The 23323-nt window shown below is 38.2% G+C and overlaps 1 protein-coding gene across 3 annotated transcripts in view; it reads right to left on the minus strand.

The window, feature by feature from the left end:
* The window catches only part of Dock4 (dedicator of cytokinesis 4), a 439856-nt gene that overhangs the window by 144262 nt on the left and 272271 nt on the right, over positions 1–23323 (minus strand). For all 3 annotated transcript variants that reach the window (XM_071613555.1, XM_071613553.1, XM_071613552.1), the window contains 3 exons: positions 18707–18831; positions 17516–17678; positions 8521–8627 (listed from right to left, as the gene is read on the minus strand). In XM_071613555.1, the coding sequence (XP_071469656.1) occupies positions 8521–8627; positions 17516–17678; positions 18707–18831 (395 nt within the window). The remainder of the gene's footprint in view (positions 1–8520; positions 8628–17515; positions 17679–18706; positions 18832–23323) is intronic.

Here is a 23323-nt window from a genome sequence, read left to right on the forward strand (position 1 = left end):
GGGTTTCAGCCAAAAAGGTTACCTAGACTCCTAACAGGAAGTGCACAGTTTACTAGCAGAAGCCAGCAAATGAAAAGAGTCAGTGGTGAATGCCCCAGACATTGTTCATCTAGGTGGGAGAAGGAGGAAACAAATGGGAATGAATAATCTCCCAGTTAGGTGAAAGACTGAGTCAATAAAGCCACAGAAATGACTCTGAAAGTGTGGTTAGCACTGCTGGTTCTTTATTTGGAAACATTCAACCCTGAAAATAGGATTAGTACTGGGGAGGCTGCACCAAACTGTAGCTCTGAGATTCTTCTACTTCATGAAAGTGAGAGATGATTTTGTCATCATGGTAAAATCCAGTTATACTCCTAAACTGGATGAGTGGTAAAATATGGATCATCTGTATTCTGGGGAACACCTGTATATGGACTGTTTTGGCTTTGGCAAAGGGATTTTTTCCCATCAAACCCAGGGTTCTCTTACGGGAGAAAAAACACAGCTAAAGTGTTGCTAGGTTGTGGTAGCTGTGTGATGGTAGTTGGTTGAGGGAAGGATGAATCAAGCAGTTCTTTTAAGGCAAAACAAGGCCTTCTGAGGTTGCTATCGGATTGGGTGAACAAAACTATTTCACTGTCACAGTACTAGATAGTTCTCTGTGTTTGCTTTGATAATCTGGAATCTGTGCAGTCATCTTAAAATGGCTAGGAGTTGATTTACTACAAAGAAGAGGAAGGAGATGAGAACCAGCTATTTTACCATACATGGTTCTGAAATCAGATCTGACCAGGAGGACAGGCTCCTTCAGAATCTTACAGAAGTATCAAAATGCAGGCTCTGTAGTAGCAGAGGTAGCTTCAATCAAGGGATTACATATCTTGTTCACAGATACTTTCTTTATTTTTCATAATAGAAATCAGTACAAATAGCAGTGAATGGTACATCATATGCTAGGCTACTTGGGACTCCTGTCTTAGGCACATGAAAGACACCACAGTGGTCAGTCATGAATAGTGTTCCGGAACACGATATGTGCCATTTCGTAAGATATGTGATTTAATAAATTCCTACTATTAGCCAGTCCTTCAATTCAGCATTACTAATGTAACAAGGAAATGGACACGGCCCCTGTCCTTGAGGGCATTATTACCTATCTAACCTTGGTGCTTGTTTGTTAGAACTGATTTCAGAGCTCTGAAGACCACTGGATAGCAGCTCTTCTGGGGAAGGGAAAGAAGTATTTCTAGGAAGGACTACCTGACTTCAGTCCTAGAGAATAAGAGGGTCACCCCACAGGCAAGGGAGAGAAGCCAAGGGAGGGAAGAAGCAATGCAAGGAAAGGCTCTGGGGAATAAAGTACATGTACTAGGTCATGGGCACATGACAGTTAAATGGAATGTGAGATCCTGGGACACAAAAATGACATTAGTGACTGGTACAATGGCATACGCCTATAATCCCAGCAGCTTGTGAGGCTGAGGCAGGAGAATCACGAGTTCTAAGCCAACCTCAGCAAAAGCAAGGTGCTAAGCATCTCAGTGAGACCCTGTCTCTAAATAAGAAAATACAAAATAGGACTGGGATGTGGCTCAGTGGTTGAGTGCCTCTGAGTTCAATCCCTGATACCCACCCCCAAAATAAATTACATTAGTGGAAAAATTGTGAAATCCAAGTAAATCTTGTGTTAACAGTGTCTTGGCAAGATTAATTTAGTTCATTTTTAAAAGAGAGAGAGAGAGATAATTTTTTAATATTTATTTTTTAGTTTTCGGTGGACACAACATCTTTATTTTATTTTTATGTGGTGCTGAGATCAAACCCAGCGCCCCGTGCATGCCAGGCGAATGTGCTACTGCTTGAGCCACATCCCCAGCCCCAAGATTAATTTAGTTTTGATTGATATGTTACAGTTTATATAGGAGGTTAACATAAGGATACTTGGGTGACAGCTACATGGGAATATGTGCAACTCCTCTGTAAGTCTAAATGAATCTTAAAAATAACTGTTAAAAATGCACAGGCATAGCTGGACAAATTTATGCAGTATAGTATGGCTAGAACATAAAATTGTTCAACATAGAAAAGCCTTGGGACTATCCAAGACCTCTTAAATAAGAAAACCCCCAGGTAATTCTGATAGTCACCTCTGGTTAAAATTCCCTGAATTGAAGCAATACCATGCAACTGGCTGTTTAGTTATGGAGGATGAGTGTGACAAGACAAGGAAATTTTGCAGGTTTCTATTCATGGCAGGAGTGGATGGAGGTGAGATTAAAAGCTCAGTTTTGGACATGCTGAATTTGAGGTATCTTTGGAAAAAACCAACTAAAGATGTTCAGTAGGCTGATAAAAGTTGTGGACCAGAAAATCAGATTTGGCTGTCATCAGCATAGAAATGTAGTAAGTTAATCCATGGAAGTGGATGAGGAGATCCAAGACAGAAGGCAGTGGAAGGTTAATCCATGACAACAACATTTAGGTGTAAAGAGAGAAATCCTCAAAGAGGAAGAAGGATGGAACTCAGAAAAGCAATGCCAGACAGATGACAGAATGTGGGATTTTCAAGAAGTATAATCAACATTGTCACATGCTACTACAGGGAAGTCAAGTAAAGGAAAAAACATTTTTAATTCTTTTGGTATAGTGACTTTAGCTCCTGGGTGGCATTCATGACCTGGAGGTGAAAAACTTTACTTGAATGGTGGAAACACTGAATGTGATTGACTGGGACACAGGAAGTAGAGAAAGGGAGAGAAGACTGGTTTCTAATGTAGGCTGGATGTCATGATGGAAAGGGAAGAGGGAGTGTGGTAGCTATTTTTTTTTAATGTTTTTTAAAGAAAAATGCTGAAGCATGTTTCTGCTCTGAGTGAAGAGTGCCAAATAGAGGAAATAGTTATGGATGCAGGAGGAAGAGGGAGTCCATTGGGAGGGTCAGCATCCTAGAAAACATAGGAGGGAGGAAAATCCTGAGGGCAGAAAGTAGAAGAATTGGCCTTGGGAGAGAAGGAGCCTTGCCTCATCCCTTGAGACAGGAAGCAGGAAGAAAAGGAAGGATGCAGATAAGTTTGCAGGTGGCAGGGGGGAGAGCACAGGAAGTTAAGGAAGTTCCTGTCTGGTGGCTTCTGTTTTCTCTATTAAGTAGACAGGAAGTAGTAGGGTAAGGAGATTGTAAAATCTTGCCAGTAGTTCTATGGGGATTGAGAGGGAGGTAATTAGTCTGCCTGAATGTTGGTGGTCCTGCATCTACACTGGTCTGGCTGATGCTAACCTATAACCACTATAATTTCCTCTAATAATACCCAACTGCCTGGAACAGGGTATAGGAGGGGGCAAAGAGAAGGCAAAGTTGACAGACTGACCTAGGACTGTTTTTTATTTCCCATGTGGGCACAGCAGAACTAAGGAAGAAGAAATACCCCAAATAAGAAAAGAAAGTAAGTAAAGGCAGGAGCAGTCTGTTGGAGGAGACTAAGACTGGAAAATAGATAGAAGTAGAAAACTGGGAGGTTGAAAGGTTATGGTTACGATATTGTGAGTTTAGGAGTTTTGATATGGGATGATTCTGGATCATTTATTTTATCCATCCCCCACCCTCCCACCTACCTACCCACATACTTATCTATCTGTCATATCAATTACCAAGTACTTATTTAGCACTCATGTGGCATGTGTCCTGCTGGGTGGGAATGAAGGGACCAAAGAATAACCACACTGAAGTTAAATGCAAATGAAGGTCCAGCAGGATAGGTAGAAAGTCACAGTGCAATATGGAAGGAGCCTTATAGAGGGTAGGCAAGTTCTTCACAAGAGGTGGAAAGCCAGTCAGTATTTCTGAAAGGGGTGAGGAGACAGCTGACCTCTAGCCACTGGACACAAGGTTTCAGAGACAAGCTTTTTACCCCAACAGGTACCTGGGAAGCCCTCTCAGCAGACATGAGCCAGGTTACACTATAGGGAGATCATTTTTGGAAGAGAGAAGTAGTAGTAGTTATCATGAAGGGGTTTTCAGGATGGGTTTCATATAATTACAGCCCTAAGTGCTAGGACCTATTAAGGTATCTTGGCCTTTTAAATTTTTTCCCCTTAGCTTCTGTGTTCAGTTAGATACACTTTTATAATAAACTTACTGGGTTATTTACTTAAAAAAATTTGCAGGTGATCAATTCTACCCTCAAGCTTAGGGTGAATACATAGCTTTCTGGCTGATCTAAGATTGACTGATCATTGTTCCAAGACAAGTCTCTCAGAATTGTTTGAGCAGCATGTGGAATAAGTGAGGTAACAAATCCTTCAGTCTACCTAAAATTCCAGACTCCCTTCATCTTCTAATTTTATTATGAATGCAAATACACTGATGTTCAGGATAAATGAAGAGCACCAGTTTCTAAATGCATCAGAGAAGTTCATCTCAAAGATAATGACTAGTGGAAAGAGGTGGTGTTGGAATACCTGGACCAGCTGGGAAATACAATATGGCATAAGAAACTAAAAATGTGTGGGAACAAAAATATGGACTTAAGGATTTATGGACACATTTTAGGTAGCAAAGGTGAAATGAATTAACCTGCAAAGGACTTTCATATTCTATATCATCACATTAAACTAATCCTCTCCCCACAGGAAACAGTATTATCCTCTATTTGGGACTTCTCACCTGGCCCTTTTCCTATTAAGATGTCTTGGATTAGAAAGCCAAAATAAATCCTGCTAGAGGAATCAGATTCTCTACTAAGCAAAACCCTAGCTTTGTTGAGTTGGACCATGTTAACCACGATGATGTCAGATAATCAGCAATATGAATTTATTAAACCCCAATTTCTCAAAGGCAGGTAGTGTAATTAATTTTAATTATTTAGTTTTAATAGTCTTGAGGGTGTTTTAGAATTTACTTCAGTTACTAAGAATCCTCCAACAGAATCAGGCAGAATGAGGACTCCAGTGTGCAGCTTCTGTCTTCCTGTCGTCCTTCTAGATCCTCACATCATTATCCTTAAGAGACATAAGACATACAATTTCCCATCCTCATTACTTTGGTCTCTTCTCTTGTTTTCCAGCAGTAGCTGGACAGAGGAAGCCAAAAATATCCCCATAAACTTGAGGGAGACAACAATCCTGACAAAATGCAGTGAGATGAAAAAACTTATGAAGATTAAATGCTATAATTAGCAAATTAGTAACTCCAGAGGGGAGTTTTGGACCTATCCATCAACCACTGGGAATATTGCTGATGTTCTGAGGGCTGCAAAGAGAACTCTGGAAGGACTAAATCTCTCATGATGACTGATAAGAGTTATTTTCCTGATTTTTCTAGAGCTACACCATTTAAATGTTTATAGATTTTATAGTTTATTTATACTGGAAATCATTGCAAACATGTAATCATTTAGGTTAAGATGAAAGGGAGAAAGGTGTCCCTATCATAGTCATCTCAACATCACTTATTAAGTGAGTTACTTTTCCAGCCGTTGATTTGAAATCCACTCCCCCACCCCCTACTCCATGTCACTTTCTTTTTAAGTAATACCTTTAAGGTTGCAATTATCAGCAGACTGGGAGCCTTCCTGCCATGGCAGGATAAGAATTATGCTGCTAATATGGTTTTATAATCATAAACTACAAATGGCCTTAAGCTGAAACTGAACTTGTTGGCTCAGTTATATGAGAAAGAAAACCACAGCATCAACCTGGCTGGAAACAGAAGTTGTTATACTTGGCAAGAATTTCACAAATCTTTGAATAAGCAATACTAAATAACCCTGTTCATAAGCAAACTCTAAAACTTGGGGGTTTGATTGTAAAGCTAATGCTTCGGGATGGGTCTATACAATGAAGGTCTGCCCCAAATTGACACATCATCATCCTGAGCTTACCCTCTGGTTGAGGATGATCACTGGGAATACCTGCACTGTAAATTGTTCAAGCTCAAATAAAATCGCCTCTATGGATCAGAATTCTGAGTACTTAGTAAAAATTTATGCAAGGGCCTGAGCTCATTCAAAGCTGTTTAGAGGAAAGTTTTGGCCCCATGGAAAAGACACCAGAGAGGCCTCTGATAAAGGAGTCGACTGGGCCTGTGGGAGTCAATGTCAGTTAGACTCATAACTGCTCACATGGAGAAGTGAGCTCTGCTACCTGTCCTCTGGCATCTGACGCACTGGGTCTCTCTAGGCAGTAACTGAGAGTCTGGGTATTATTCACACTCATTTACAGAAATCAATTAGGACTCGCCTGCAAAACTAACATGTGTCAAAGAAGCATGCTTCAACCCACAGGTGACTGTCGATACATGATATATGATACAAAAGCGATTCACTCTTCTGTTACCCCAGTTTTAATTATCTCAGTCCTGACTATTCTGAGTCAAGACTTCTTAAGGTTAAGATAGCTATGCTATTTACATCTTTCAGAAAAGAGTGGATGAAGATTCTGCCTGTCATACTACTATCTCTTATAAGGGAGCTTCTGGCCTACAGGTGAGATAAATAGATCGTTCCAGGTGTCTAGTACATTCTTCTGTTTGCCTTACTGGTTACTCTACAATATGTTTTATTTATATTTAAACATTGTTAGCTCCTTTTCTATTTATTTATTTGTTTATTTATTGGTTCTTTTTATATATGACAGTAAGATACATTTTGATATAATGATACAAACATGGATTATATCTTATTCTAGTTAGGACCCCATTCTTGTGCCTATACATGAATGGATTCACTGTGATGTTTTCATATATGTGCATAGGAAAATTATGTCTGATTCATTCTACTGTCTTTCCTTTTCCTATCCCCCTCCCTTCACTCCATTTCCCACTGTCTACTCTATTGAACTTCTATTCTTCCCCTCTTTTGTGCTTTAGCTTCCACATATTAGAGGAAACATTTGACTTTTGGGATTGGCTTATTTCACTTAGCATAATAGGTCTCCATTTACTGGCAAATGTCATAAAGTCATTCTTGTTCATGTGCTAATTTCTTTAGATAACTTTATGAAATAAAGAGAATGTAAGCACCAGAAATGGAGGGATTTGACTGTCTTGGTTATATTCTCTGCACCTGTCTTGATTATATTCTGGCTGGAATTTTTCCTCAATGAACATATTGAACAAATAGCAAGGAAGCGAATTATTAAAGAAACAGACACACACATATACATGCACATAACAATAGGAATGACCAGATGTGCTGTTCATCACTACTTATTTTATTAGCAGTTATCTAAAGGTAAAGAAAATTTTTGTTTGTGATCATATTATTCATTCAACAAATCTTCACTGCACATCTGCTGCATGGCAGAATCATCTGGCATAGCTGCTGCTTTAGAGAGGCTCAAAAACTTACTGGGATAAGCTAGGGGATCATCAGATAAATGTGGGGGCAGTGTGCTGAATAAAATGGTAAGAGATGCATGCAGAAACTTAGGGAGGTCAGGGGGGGTTGCTTGATCAGCCGGAAACATGGGGAGTACAGCCAGGAAGCTGGTAACAGTTCCTGAAGAAGGGTGTGGGTAAGGTGAGCACCTGAGGATGCACAAGAGAAAATCAGGGAGAGAGGCATGACTCCAGGAGTCCTTAAAGGAAGAGCAGATAGAACTGGCAGGGAGGATATGAGGATATAAGGAACTAGAAAGGGCTGCATGTAGCTGCAGCATGAAGGGACAAGAAGTAGTGAGGGGTGAAGCAGTGGAGGTAGAGGCCTGGCACACCCTGAGAAGCCCAGGATTTATTCTTGTAGCAATGAGATTTTGTATGACTCCTAGATTAAGAGATGACTTTGCTGGATCTGTATTTTAGATAGGTCACCTTTAATATCCGGATAGAACCTGGAGTAGGGGGAGATAAAACCCAGATCAGCAGGACCAGATAGCACAGGTGAGAACTGATGAGAGCCTAGACTATCACAGGGTTATAAAAATGGAGGGATGTGAATGAGAAAATTGCCTATATACTTTAAAAATACATTTTTATTTTATATTTCCTTATTGCAAGTATTCTTATCATTTCTTTGGGTTCCTCACTTTCTGAATTTTCTTTTGAAGACCTACAATAGCACACTTTGTTTGAAACATTTTTACAGTAATTCTGGATTTAAGATGAAAACTACAACAGCTGTGATAGCAAAGTGCAGACAAAAAGAAAAGAAAAAAATGTAATTCTGACTATGCTAAATTCACCACTGGCAACATACAGATACATAAAAAAATGTATTGATGGTATTTAAAATTTTATTTGTGAGGTTTATTTAATCTTATCAAAGCAATGAAAAGACGTTAAGATCAGCATTCAGATTTACCCAAATACCTATCTCTAAATTAAGATGAAAAAATAAATGATCCTTAAACTATGTTTTAGAATATGACATGGGATATAGAAAAATACCTCCAAATAATACTTTCAAAGACATTCTCCCTGCCAGCAATCTTACACAATAACATTCTTTTCAGTGAATTTTTTTTTCTCTTTTTCAAACTGGCAAGAGAGTGAGTTAATAACTGCCCCATTTTCCACTGCCATGACCAATATGTGATGAACGGTACCTTGTGCACAATGAGCTCATGAGTGCCATCTGGAAGGGTCCTGCCATCTTCCTGCATCAGGGGCACAAAGGAGAAACCAAACAACTTCTTCTCTCCTTTCTCCTTTGCTACAAAGAAAAAAGAAAGAATCACTTGCTTATTCAAGTGCATGTTTACACATGTGTGTTTAAGGAGTAAGAACATTAAGAGATGTAACTGTCCCCACTCTTACTCCTCCACACATAGAGAACTGCATTTATGGTAGGAAATATACCTAAAGTAGCCATCCTCTAACCTCATATTCCTGTTCTCAAATATCCAAGTTACATTTCTTGTCTAATTTTCTTCATAGAACTCTATGGACTTCAGAGGACTATCTGAAATCATGCTTTAAATTTTGTGGATTGCTTGTTTCTTCTCACATCACCCCTAAGCACCACCAAAGGCAGGTGTTATGGTTTAGATATGGTGTCCCCCAAAAGCTTATGTGTAAGACAATGCAAGGTTTGGAGGAGAAATGATTGAGTTATAGCCTTAACCTAATCAGTGGATTAATCCCTGATGGGTTAATTGAGTGGTAACTAGAGACAGGTTGGGTGTGGCTAGAGGAAGTGATTCATTGGGGGTGTGGCTGGCTATGGGGTATATATTTGTATCTGGAGAGTGGAGTCTCTCTTGGCTTTATGATCATGATATGAGCTGCTTCCCTCTGCTACATTCTTCCAACATGATATTCTGCCTCACCTCAAGCTCCAAGGAATGGAACTGGCCTTCTATGGACTAAGACCTCTGAAACTGTGAGCCCCCAAATAAACCTTTTCTCCTCAACAATTGTGCTGGTGGGGTCCTTTAGTCATAGCAGTAAAAACTCCGACTAAAACATAAATATTATTATCTGTTTTATTTTATATTCTCAGAGTGTCAAGAACATAGTAGGCTCTCAATAAATATGTTTAATTAAAAAATGAATGAATATGGAATTAAAGATTTTGCTTACTACCCGTGGAAAGGAAACTTCACATCTCTGCCTTGGTCCATGACAGACCTTTCTTCCCTGTATCCATACATGTGAGGATGGTGTGATGCAGGTGAAAGCTACTTCCTTGGAATAGGGCTGATCCACTGAAAGGCAATATGAATTGCAAACTATAATTTAAAACGGGCTTACTGTAGTATTGTTCAGGAAGTTGGAAATGAGGCAATGAGATTTTCTGATACCTAATTAAGAAGTACAATGGCTAGAAATTCTGAGGCTCCTTAGCTACTATTTATAGATAAGGAAGTTGAGATCCCAGGGGTTAGGTAACTTGCTCTAGATCTTTTAAGCACCATTCCAGTTCTTCCATCATGCTCTTTTCTCCCAAAATGGAGAAACTGTTAACAGAACCTTGCTTGTTCAACTTGACTCTCCTTGTACTTAGCCAGTGCAGGGAAGAGCTCTCCAGGGCTTGTGACCTGTTTGGGGCTGGATGGTTATTGTTTCCCATACAAGTGTAGCAGCAGAGTGTTACATTTGAATAGGAAAGTTCTGCCCTGAAAGACCATAAGATCTGGGCTAGAAGAGTTAGATATGGTGATCCTGAAGATTAGACAAGAGGGTTAGCAACAGCTTCCCTTTCAACTGCTTCTGGCATTCAACCTCAGGGAGTGGTACCTCACGCAGAGAATAGTAGTTTAGGTTGCCTGGCATTGGCCCCTAACATGAGGACATTCCTGAAAGTGTGGTTTCTTTTAGGAGGGTCCTTTTGAAAAAAAAAGGGGGGGGGGATTCTTAAATCCTTAAAATTATTAATTTCAACTCTAGAGAGAAACTGGGAAAACAAAGTTGAATAAAAATTTGAGCAAAGACCTTTGGGATTCAGAGGAGAAGACCTTTATGATTCAGAGGAGAAGACTTATTTAGAGAAATTTCCTAATTTATTTGAATACCTTTTTTGATATGGTTTGTGTTAGTTAGAAGCAATTTACTAATTTTATTTTTTTTTTCTATAGTTTTGGTAAGGTTTATGGTATTCAATTCAGAAAAATAAAGTGACTAAAGATTCCATAATAAATAAAATTAGCAAAAATAAGAAGCAATACAATTGCTTTCCCAAATTTGCCCTCCATTATAAAATAAAATAGATATTAAACAAAGTTTAATGTACATGACAATTTTTCCTGAGCCATTAGATCAGGATTAATAACTTAATGGAATGCTACATACAGTCTGCATAGTATCACCCCCTTTTACTAATAAAATACACTAAATTTGTGCATTCTACCTCTAAATTTCCAATTTATTCTTTCTAGTACCATACTCCAACAGTTCTGCCTCCTGGAACCTTCAATTCACAAAGCCTGCCCTCCGTCCCCTACTGTCTCAGTCTCCATTTTAATGGTCCACCATTCCAGTTACCTCCTTCCATATATTCTTGTCTTCCTTATTCCTCCACATTTCCATGGTAACACTCAAGCTGGTTAAATCCGACTTTGAGTTTCTTCTATGCCAAACCAGCCTAATTTCACTTTAATGAATGCACATTAACCACAAAGGGGTCCTTAGCTGGGCAAGCCTCCACTCACCTAATCCACTTTCTAGACAACTGTCTTACCCTCTCTCCCTTCTCAAGCCTCCAACACCTCGGCTACCCTCCTCACTGTCACCTGATGTGGAGAGAGCTACCACATACTACATACAGAACCTATTTACCCACTGCCTCTGTGCTCCCCTATAATACTGTCAAGGTCCACACTCCTGCTCCTTGAACACTGAACCCTACTCTCCTTATCCCAAGGGCACTGTTCCTATAGTTGTACCTCTTGTCTTCAGTATCACCTTTCTTCCTTTTGACTGAATTTACACCAAATAAACAGGCATTAAAAACTTCATCTTAAAAAATACCCTCACATGACCAAGTATTTCATTATAGTTCCTAACCCATGTCTCTGATCTATTTTCTTTTCCTTTTCTCTTTCCTGTTTCCTTTTTTCTTTTAAATATTTTTTTAGTTGTAGATGAACATAATACCTTTATTTTATTTATTTTTATGTGGTGCCAGGATCGAACCCAGTGCCTCATGCATGCTAGGCAAGCCTCTACCACTGAGCCACAACCCCGAACCCCCCTTCTTTTTTTTTTCCCATTTCCTTTCCTTCCTTTCTTTCATAACCTTTATTTATTTATTTTTAATTTTTTTTTTGGGGGGGGGTACCAGGGTTTGAATGAAGGGGCACTTAACCACTGAGCAACATCCCAAACCCTTTTTTTGTATTTTTTTTTTTTATTTTGAGACAGGATATTGCTAAGTTGATTAGGAGCTTGCTAAACTGTTGAGGCTGGCTTTGACTTGGAAGCCTCCAGCCTTAGCCTCTGAAGCCACTGGGATTATAGCACGTGCTACTGTACCTGGCAGCCTTTATTTTTTAAAAAGCAGTTTCAGGTTCACAGCAACACTGAGAGGAAAATATAAAGATGTCCCACATACCTACCCTGCCCCGACTCCTGCATAGCCTTCAGTGCTACCAACATCCCCTGTCAGAATGGTGCACTTCTTCAGCTGATGACTTGACATTGACACATCTCTATTACCCAAAGCCCAGTGTGCACATTAGGGTTCACTTGTGGTGTTATACATTCTATGGGCTTGTACAAATGTACAATGACATGCATCTGTTGTTATAATTTCATCCAGAAATTTCACCACCCCCAAAATGCCCTGTGTTCTGCTTACTCATCCCTCCCTCCCCTAGCCCTTGGCAACCACTGAGCTTTATACTCTCTCCATAGCTTTGCCTTTCCCAGACTGTCATGTGGTTGAAATTATACGGTATGTAACCTTTTCAGATTGGTTTCTTTCACTTTGTAATAGGCATTTAAGTTTCCTCCATGTCTTTTCACGATTTGATAATCTGTTTCTTTTTAAGTGGACCTATATTCCATTGTCTGTATGTACCACCATTTATCCATTTACCTACTGAAGAACAGCTGGGCTCTTTCCAAGTTTGGGCAATTATGATAAAGCTGCTATAAATGTCTGTGCAGGTTTCTGTGTAGGCATAAGTTTTCAGCACCTTTAGGTAAATACCAAAGGAGCATGTGATTGTTGAATTTGTATGATATGAATATGTTTAATTTAGTAAGAAACTACCAAACTGTCTTTCAAAATTACTGGTATCATTTTGTATTCCCGCCACCAGTGAATGAGAGTTTCTGTTGTTCCATACACCTGCCAGCATTTGGTATTGTCTGTGTTCTGGATTTTAGCTATTCTAAATGGGTGTGATGATATATAATTGTTGTTCAAATTTGTATTTTTCTGATATATGTATGATATGTAATGTGATGCATGCTTTCATATGCTTATTTGTCATCTGTATACTTTCTCTGGTGGGGTGTTTGTTAATGTTTTTATGCCCAAATTTTAACTGGCTGTATGTTTTCTTATTATTGGATTTTAGGAGTTCTTTGTATATTTTTAATACAGTCCTTTATCAAATGTCTTTTGCAAAAATTGTCTACCAATATGTGTTTTTCTTTTATTTCTATTCACAGTGTCTTCATAGATCAGAAAAATTTTAATTTTAATGAAGTCCAGCTTATCAGTTCTTTCTTTTATAGATCATGACTTTGGTATTAAATGTAAAAAGTCATTGTCAAACCCAAGATCATCTAGATTTTCTGTTATCTGCCAGAAGTTTTATAGTTTTATGTTTTACATTTATATCTATGATCCATTTTGATTTAATTTTTGTAAAGGTTGGAAGGTCTGTCTCTAGATTTCTTTCTTGAAATTGGACAAATATACACTTGTCCCAGAACCATTTGTTGAAAAGACTATCTTCTTATTATATTACCTCTGATTCTTCATCAAAGATCAGTTAACTTATGTGAGACTAATTCTGGGCTCTTTCTTCTGTTCCTTTGGTCTATCAATTTATTCCTTCACAATATCATATTGTCTTGATTACGTGGTTTTACAGTAGTTCTTAAACTCAGGCAATGTCAATCCACTAACTTTGTTCTTCTCTAATACAGTGTTGGCTATTGAGGTCTCTTGCTTTTCCTTTTCTATATAGATTTTAGGATCAGTTCTCTATCCCCCCCCCCATCTCTTACCATGATAACATTCAGTTAGGAAGAACTGACATCTTCACAATATTGAGTTTTCCTAACCATGAACATGTCTCTTGGATTCTTTATAGCAAATCTTTTCAAAAGACTTGTCTATATTTATTGCTTCCTCTTCCTTTTCTCTATCTCACTCTTGAACTCACATCCATCACCACAAATACACTAAAATCACCTGCCAAATTCAATGTCAAATCAAATGATAATTTCTCTGTCTTTACCTTATTTATTACTGGCTCCTGACATATCTGATAAATTCTCTCTTGAAAAACTAGCTTAATTTAGCCTTCTGGATGCTATTTATCCTTGATTATCTTTCAACTTCCTGGCTCTTATTATTGTGACTTAATGGCTCCTTCCCTTTCTCCCAGCTATAAATGTGGGTGAGTGCTCTAGAGAGCCATCCATGGACTTCTCTCTGCTATCTAAACATATTACTCAGGAATCTCATTTGGGCTCATGGCTTTTAAAAAAATGTCAAAATTAATGATGTGCTGGAGCTGGATTGTACTAGATCATAAGAGCTGAGAATAGGCATCTCTCTCCAACTCCACATTTGATGAAATCATTTTGGTGGCTTAAAATTGGCCATGGTTGGAGCACTTATGTCATGGAAATCAACAAATGTTACAAATCAGGGCTATTCATGCCCTGAGTTCTGGTCTTTAAATAGTTATAGCAGATACTGAACTATATGTTCTCATTCCCAAGTTTAAGTTTCCAACCTGGATCTCATTCAATTTCCTGACATTTTGAATATTTAATAAATATCAAATGTCTAAAATGAAATGTTTGATTTTTGTTCCCCAAACAGATTCCTCCTGTTGTCTTCCCCACGTCATTAAATGAATAATTCATTCTCAGGTCAAAATCCTCAGATCATTTTTGACTTTTCTTCTTCTTTCACATCTAATACATCAGTAATCTCTAGAAAAAGAACCAAACCAGTACCATAATGTGACTAATTTAATCTCTTAGTTGAAGAACTATGAAAGCCTCCCAAATGGTCTTCCTGTTCCCAACTGGTCTGTCTACAGTCTATCATCCATACAAAAGCCAGACTTATCATCACCCCAAACCCTCTAATGGCTCTCCCTCTCATTCCAACAAAAATCCACAGTCTTTGTGATGATGTACGAGACAATAGTAGATCTGGTTTCCTTGCTTTTTCCTCTCTGTTCCCTTGCTGTTCCTTAAAAATGTCAAGCATGCTAGGCGTGGTGGTATACACCTGTAATCCCAGCGGTATGGGAGGCTGAGGCAGGAAGATTGCGAGTTCAAAGCCAGCCTTAGTAAATGTGAGGTGCTAAGCAACTCAGTGAGACTTTATTTCTAAATAAAATACAAAAAGGGCGAGGGATGGGGCTCAGTGGTTGAGTGTCCCCGAGTTCAATCCCCAGTACCTGACCCTCCCCAACAAAAAAGAAAATGCCAAGTGTGTTTCAAGCTTCTGTCTTTTGCATTTACCACTCTCTCTGTCTGGAATATTCTTTTCCCAGACACCCCAATAGCTCAAGCCTTTACCACTTCTACCTTGTTGCTAAACACCTCATTATCAGAGAGGTATTCCCTGACCACTTTACGTAAAGTAGCAACATAGTACTATCACTTTCTAGCCCCCAAACTCAATTTAGCCTTCTTTACTACACCCACCACTCAGTATCCATATGTCTTATTTATTCCTATACATATAGATCTATGATAAAGTTTAGTTTTTTAATTAGATACAGCAAGATTTAGAAAAATAACTTACCATAGATTTTTAGTAAACTTAGAATATGATTTTTCCCTCCTGAGAACTTTTAACTTTTCACTTAAGAAAAGCATTTTATATCTTCTGCTTGGCATATCTAAAATGCCAGCATCACTATTCTTGAATTTTGGGGCCATTTATGTAAAATAAGGGTGACTGAACACAAGCACTGTGACCAAAACAGTCAATATGATAATTGAGACAGCCATTAAGTGACTTATAGGTGGGTATTATATATCATATGGATACACTGGACAAAAGGATGATTCACAACTCAGGTGGAATACGATGGGATTGGTGCAAGATATCATCCTGCTACTTAGAATGGCAAGCAATTTAAGACTTATGAATCATTTATGGAATTTTCCATTTCACATTTTTGAACTGAGGTTGACTCTGGGTAACTGAAATCATAAACACTAAAACTGTGGTTATGGGGAGACTAATGTATCATGTATTTATTTCCTCATCTACCCTCTCTGGAATGAAAGCTCTATGAGAGGGAAATCTTGTATTCATAGATGCATCTCCAGCACCCAGTCAAGTGCTCAGGGTACACTGTAGGTATTCAATAAATATTCACTTCATGAATAAATGATATTTTGAACAAACAAAAATATTGATGTCCATGTGATAAAATAATTTCAGTGGATATGTGTAGTTTATGGGATTATGGGAATTTTTTCTTCTTTATGCTTTGCTATTTCTTTTGAACTTTAATAATGAACATTAAAAAATCTCAAATGTGTGAGCAATGTTTAAAGTACAGGATGAGAGGGCAGAGATTTAACAGATTTTACTGAAAACAGCCTTTGTTCTGCTTTCCAAGTCATGAATTACAATAATTTTCTCCAAACGCTCTCCCCCTTTCCCTGCTGTTTCACCTTTATTTTCCTCTACCCTTTTCTTGCTTTAAAGCTCAAAGCTCATATTAGGTCCAAGTGAGAATTGATAAAAAGACTGGTGGAAGGAACAGTTTTTTATCACTCTGAGTCCTTTATATTTTCCCATTTCAAGTCCTTTATGTGAAACTCTTCTGGGAATTTGAAAGACTAGTGAGACTCTGCTAGCCATCTTCCTGCATTCTAAAACAAAATTTAATTTATGGAGCTTTCTGCACCAATTATGAAATATGCCATAGTCATAGCCACAGATGTAGTCCTCTCCTTTTCCTGAAGAAGAGAACTGGTTGAATTATAGTATCCCTCAGGGGAAGTTGCCATGTATCTCTTGATGGTGCCCTGAGACTGCAGATGCACAGAATGGAGAGGAGCCTGCCACTTTTCTAATACTGTGATTCTCCTGTACCTCTCACCTGCTATATGCCTCTCAAAGCAAGTTCACCAGAACTTTCTCCTGTCACACTGTATATTCTAGGGTTATCTACAATACATTTCAGGGACACAGGGAATATCAGAAGATTCCTGGTCAGACTCAGTGGGGGTATGGAGGGTGTTTGAGAGTGTGGTAATAAATATAAGAGAATTAAAATAAAGATACCAGGAAATGACAACTTCATGGACAGTAATGTCCACATGAATAAATCTGGTAACATTTCTGTCTTGAGTTGTTTAAATCTGTAAATGAGGCTATTACTTTGTATTATCTGAAAGACCTTTTCCGGCTGACATTATTTGATCCTCATTTTGACATCATCTGACACTGAACAGGGATGCAGATATACACAAATGAGACATCAATTCAAGACTAACAGGCTTACCAGTGGATGATTCTGAGTAACCTCTGCCGTTCTGACCAGGAGCTGGATCAGTTCTTGGTGCTATCAGTCTGGTCAGGACTGCTGAAGACCGGAACCTATCCAGGTTTTAATGCTGTCTCCCTTTCTATCTAATCTTTCTAGACTGCGGTGAGCTTTTTATAAAAGCAATCAATTTAAAGAGAATCTGCAGATTTCCTGCAGTTTTTTCCCCCTCTTCTCTCATTTCTTCTCTGTTTCCATAAAGGTTTTTGGCTGTTCAAATAGTGAGCCCAATTCCCTCTCAGGGTTCCCACTCACCTTCTTTCCTCCCTCCAGAAATCTCATTTGTCACTCTTTCTGCAGATCAGCCCCCTATCATCACTACAGCTAAATGAACATACTACACACACATCAACACAATATAGCCACAGAACCAACCCCACCAAACACTTACTGGAACAATGCCGAAACTCAAAGCGGATGTGTGCGCCCCTGAACTTATCCACAGGAATAGGCAGTTTCAGCAGTTCGGACCACCTGGGACTGTTGTTATGATAAAGCACAAAGGAGTGGTATTCACTAGCTGGAGGCTCTCCAGAGCCAAAGGAGATAAAATCCTAACAAAGGAAACATGCAGGTTAAAGACAGCTCCATCCAAGTCTCTTCAAAGTGGCACCCAATCAGTGCTCTTTCTGCCTGGGTTCCCCAAACAGCACCCCATATGAAATCACCTCCCCATTCTTTGCCACATCATTTCTGTACTTGCTGCTGCCCAGTAAGGTGTGTCTGTTTAATTTGATGCTGGTCTTCCAAAGCATGCTGTGCCCAGATGATGTATGGGAGATGGACAACTGCACAACCCACTGGAAGTTCAACTATGAGGCAAAGTCCCCAGACTGCTGAAGCCAAAAGCCCATTCATGGTCCCAGCGGGTATTCACTGGGCCCAGCAGCAAACACTAAAAGCAACAGGGCAATCTACTTGTTCAAAAAGAAGAGCTTCAGGAAAAATGCTTCTTCCATGAAGGAGCCTATTATTATCACCCCAAATGGCAAGTAGTACCCCGGTCTTCATGTCCAATTATGGTAAAAAAAATTTGTAAGATTAAATATGACTCCCCCCAACTTTTTTTAGCCAACTGCCAAAGAACAAGTGTTTTATACAAAACCATGGCAGATGAAAGGGGGAATAATTAAATAGCATAAATAAATATTACACTTAAGGAATAACTGTTATGAAGAAACTATTTGACACAATAAAATAAAAGCCTTTTTGCTTTTCTATTTCATTTTTGAGAGGCATCCTAATGAGTTTTTAAAAAGAAAACTTGGGCTGGGGTTGTGGCTCAGCAGTAGAAAGCTTGCCTAGCATGTGTGAGATCCGGGTTCCATCCTCAGCACCACATAAAAATGAACAAAATAAAGATATTGTGCCCACGTATAACTAATATATATATATATATATATATACATACATACATACATACACACACACACACACACACACATATATATATATATAAAGAAAACTATACAGGGTGGAGAAGACAATACTGCAAATCAGAAATTAACTGATCACATTAAAGATGAAGCTAAAGCAATTATGTAGAATAATTTTACCAAAAAAATATCCAGTATTAACGTACCTTTAAGGTCTGGCCACTACTATCTACAATGAACATCGTAACTTCCACATTTCTGGCCACACTCTTCCCTCCTTTCTCAAATTCTCCCCTTTCTATGGTGATATATAAATCATTCCTCATTTCACCTATTAGGAAATGAAAAATAAAATCACGTTATATATATATATATATTTGGAAGTGTAATAGTGTTTTATCAGGAAAAACTTTAGATTATAAAATTTACTGTCATACATATAAAGGTACAAATGTACTTTAAAAGAAGGGTCCCACCCTCACTGCCAGTGCTGAAGAAGAATAAAAGCCAACTTCTGCTAGTCTGAACTCACAATACTACAAATGTGCATTTAAGAGATGAATACCAGGACTGAGGAGGAAGGTGGTGTCCAGTCTCACCATTTGTCAATATTTCCCTCATTTCATTTACGAGGTGTGATTACAAAATGACAGCCTAGCAGAGGTGGCTCACAGAAACCAGTATTATTACTTTTTAGTAAAGGCACTTTAGAGTAGAAGAATTACCTAAATGGAATAAAATGATAGGACTGCAAAGAGTATAGTTACAATTTAAATCTTTTCCAAAATTCACAGACAAAATGATCTCACTGCTGGAAGAATCCAGATTAGCACTTTATGAGCACAGATGTAGAATAATTCACTCACACAAATTCAATTTAATATTTCATGCCATCAAGCTATAAAACAAATGAGTAAGGCCCTAGATTCAAACCGACATTTTCTAGGCACACATGAACCATCTATATTTTCTCCATTTGTGATTTATAGAACTTGAATGCCTTTTAACCCCACCCTTTTCTTATGATTATAAGAAAAAAAAAAAAACATTGTGCCAACTAGCAAACTTATGCAAATGGTCTAAAAGCATGCTTTTTTTTTTTTTAACTTCTCCTGTAAGAATTAAGTGGCATGGGTGGATAGAAATAAGAAATACATAAATGAAGCACTACTACTTGAAAGTTTTTGAAGATCAATGTTGGTGAGATGGCAGGGCCGAACTTATTTATTATAACTTTCAAATGTTTGAAAGATTAAAAGTAACACTCTTTGAGAAAAACCTTCCATTAGGAGGCAAATCACCAGAAAGAAAAATAACCACATACATGTCTGCAACTGTGAGAGTTATAAAAGTTTCTAATCAAAGTGTGTTTAACAAAGTACCCCAGCTCTCCAATCCCAGTGTCCTAGTCACTGTCTTCCACGAAAACCAGCTTTTATGATAGCATCGTTCCCAAATGACCTGGGCTGACTAGGAAACAGATGGGCATAAAACAAACGAATTGAATAAGTTCCAGTAAGTATTAAATCTGAACCACCCTCTGCAAAGAGTATATAAAATGCATGATAGTGGAAACAATTGATACAGAAATCTCTGGCTTATGAATTTCCGTATTCTTATATAGCTTATAAAACCAACTTGGGAAAGTGATAAATTTATAAGTCCAGGACAAAACCAACACATTTCATGAGTCAGACATCATTAGGTACATGTATGGCTGCACATACGGTGCAACGTACACCATGTACAACCAGAAAAATGTAAAGTTGTGCTGCAATCATGTACAATGAATCAAAAGGCAATCTGCTGTCATACATACCTATTTAAAATAAATTAATTAATAAAAAATATTATATATGCTTTGAAAGTTTTGTTTTAACTTTTTCCATGTTTTTAATGTTTTAATGAATGGTCCAGTCACTTTCGAAAGTTTGCTAGATTTTTTTTTATAATCCATTTCATTTTATTACTATTGAGATGTTCCTCGGTATTCATGAGAGATTGTTTAACGGTCCTCTGGTCCACACCAAAATTCATGGATGCTCAAGTTCCTTCTATAAAATGGTGCAGTATTTGAATATATCCTACACACATCTTTCCAGGTACTTTAAATCATCTCTATATTACTTATGAGATCTAATACAATGTAAATGCTATGTAAACAGTTGTTATATTGTATTATTTAAGGAGTCATGATAAGAAAAATTTTATGTGTTCAATGCAGACACAATTATTTTTCTGAATGTTTCTGATTCGTCGCTGGTTGAATCTGTGAATGTGGAATCTGTGGATACAAGGGCCCGTGTGTGTGTGTGTGTGTGTGTGTGTGTGTATATTTAAAAAACATACACAAACACACCCTTAAGGTTATTTTTTAAAAATTCTACTAGAGAATGAAGAGGAGACTTGCAAATTTTGTCATCCAAATCAAGCTACTTAGGCCAATAAAAAAGAACTTTGGTGTGCTGTCTACACACATACCAGTCAGTAAGGAGCTTGGAAGGACATTCTTGACATCAGTTTCCCATTAACAGATGTGGCAGGTAAAAAAAAAACAAACCATAAAATTATTTTGGTCCTTGAAGTAGGTGATGCATCTCACAAGCAAAGTATAAACCAGACGCTGATTAATGGGAAGCATAGCTATAGGGATTTTTACCTAAGGAATTTCTCATAATGAATAATTAGCTTGTCTAACTACACAGGGATTGGTTGTCCTGCAAAAGAAGGACTAGGGTTTTCTTGGGAGAGTGTTTTCCTCACTCCTCTGATAGAAGGCCACATCTACTTTGACTTCAGCAAAGGCAAGAGGGCTGAGGGAGGTCTGCAAGGTACCCTGTTTTCTCACGTCTGTAGGCTAGACCCAAAGGAGGGAAGGCAGGGAGATGACTGCCAGTGTCCCACAATTTTTCTTCCATGTATTCATTCAACAACTATTTCTTGAGCACCTCTTATGTGCCAGATGTACTATTCTAAGCAGTGAATAAAGCAAACATTGCAGATTCTAGTAAAGATAGGTCTTTAATAAACTAGTAAAATATACAACGCACTGAACAATGTGGCTAAATTTAAGTGAGAGAAGGGGTAGGGTATGTCGAATAGGGGCAGAGAAGGAGTTATAATTCAACATGCTAATGAGAATGATCTTCATGGGAACATCGGAGACCAAAGTAAGCCATGCCATGATCTAACACAGGAGCAAGGTGATAAATGACACTAGAATCTCATGCCAATCCACAAGTCTATTTAGCTTCTAAATTAGCTGAATTCTCCTGTATCTTCATTACAAAGGAGATTGTGAACTCAAGCATGCCTAAAGGCTGCAGGGTCACAGGATAATCAGAATAAGGAGATTTAAGTTCTACTCTCTGTTACTGCTATATTGTGACATTAGTCTACACAGGACAATACAAAGCTCTAGGAATCAGGTCTTTCAATTATCAAAATGAGAGTGAACTAATAGCAAAGTTACAGACAAGACAGTGGAGGGACACCTGTCCTTGGGAAGGACAAGGTGACTTTCTTATGCTATCCTTTCTCTGACTTACAAAAGAGCTTCCAGAATAGAAGACATCCATATATTAGAATACCTTGTACAGATGCTTTATTTTAATATTCTGTTCCTCAAATGTCACCATTCCTGTAAGCCCTCTTATCTTCTGTAAATCTTTTAGACTGAACCAAGATTTCTTTGAAAAATAAGCACATGACAAGAAGAATATTTCTCCTGGGAGACATTCTACATATGCTTCTCTCCAGGAATTCTGCGGCTTGGTATGTTCCAAGGTGCCACATTCTGCCAAAATATGCAAAAGGATAAAGCTGAAACAAGTGCTAATTAAAACTGATGCACTTGAGGAGCTCTGGAGTAAACTAATAAGCCCAAGTGGTGTTAGGAAAGCATCTTGGGTAATTAGGAGAGAAACCATAAAGTGAGTATAAAATGGAGTCATGGCACCAGTGTGAAAAGCTATTTTCCCGACAATGTTTATTAACACCTCACACCTCTCAAATTTATTACTCTGTAAATTTGATGTGCATGACACTCTCCTCTCATTAGCAGGCCCACTAGTTGGGAAACCTGTATACACGTGAAGGCTTCTCAAAATATTGCAGACAAGATGAAGATAAGGCCACAGCAATGGGAACACAGTCAAAAGACTTCAGTGACTTCAGTCCAAAGGGTTGATTAATAGCTTGACCTAAGCAGGCACAAGGTTTCCACTAATAGAAGCAAACCCTGAGAGTTGAACATCAAGGTTCAGATTTGATTTTGGATTTTTAAATTAGGGTACATGACTGGTAAAGTTTATGCAAATATTCCAAAATAAAAAACAAGAACAAGAACAAAAAAACCTCTGCAATCTGAAACACTTCTGGTACTCATCACTTCAGATGAGGGAGCGACTCAGCCAGTAGTGGGAGTCCTTCTAGTAAGAGCAGCAGCAGCAGCATACTTCAGGGAGGACCAGCTGTGGGTCAGGTATTTTGTGAAGCACTAGAAGTAGAACCTCTCCTTAAATCCTCACATCCACTTTATAAAAAGGCACTATTATTTCCATTTTAGAGATGAGAAAACTGAAGCATAGATGTAAAGAAATGTGTCCAAAGTATTATTAGAACCCCACTTTATCCAGGAAAAAATCACCAGAGTGAGAATAGCTATCAGGTAAGATGAAACAATCTGCCTTGTCTCTCACTACAAGTGACTTCAGCAAGGAAGGTGTAAGCCCTATATTATTGTGCATTGATCAAAAAAGTCATGAAATACTGATTTCAGTTCTAGGAACCCTCTTTATAGAACAGAAATGGCAAATGATAAC

Source organism: Marmota flaviventris, chromosome 1 (genome assembly GCF_047511675.1).
Source record: "Marmota flaviventris isolate mMarFla1 chromosome 1, mMarFla1.hap1, whole genome shotgun sequence".
In the NCBI taxonomy this organism is placed as follows: Eukaryota; Metazoa; Chordata; class Mammalia; order Rodentia; family Sciuridae; genus Marmota; species Marmota flaviventris.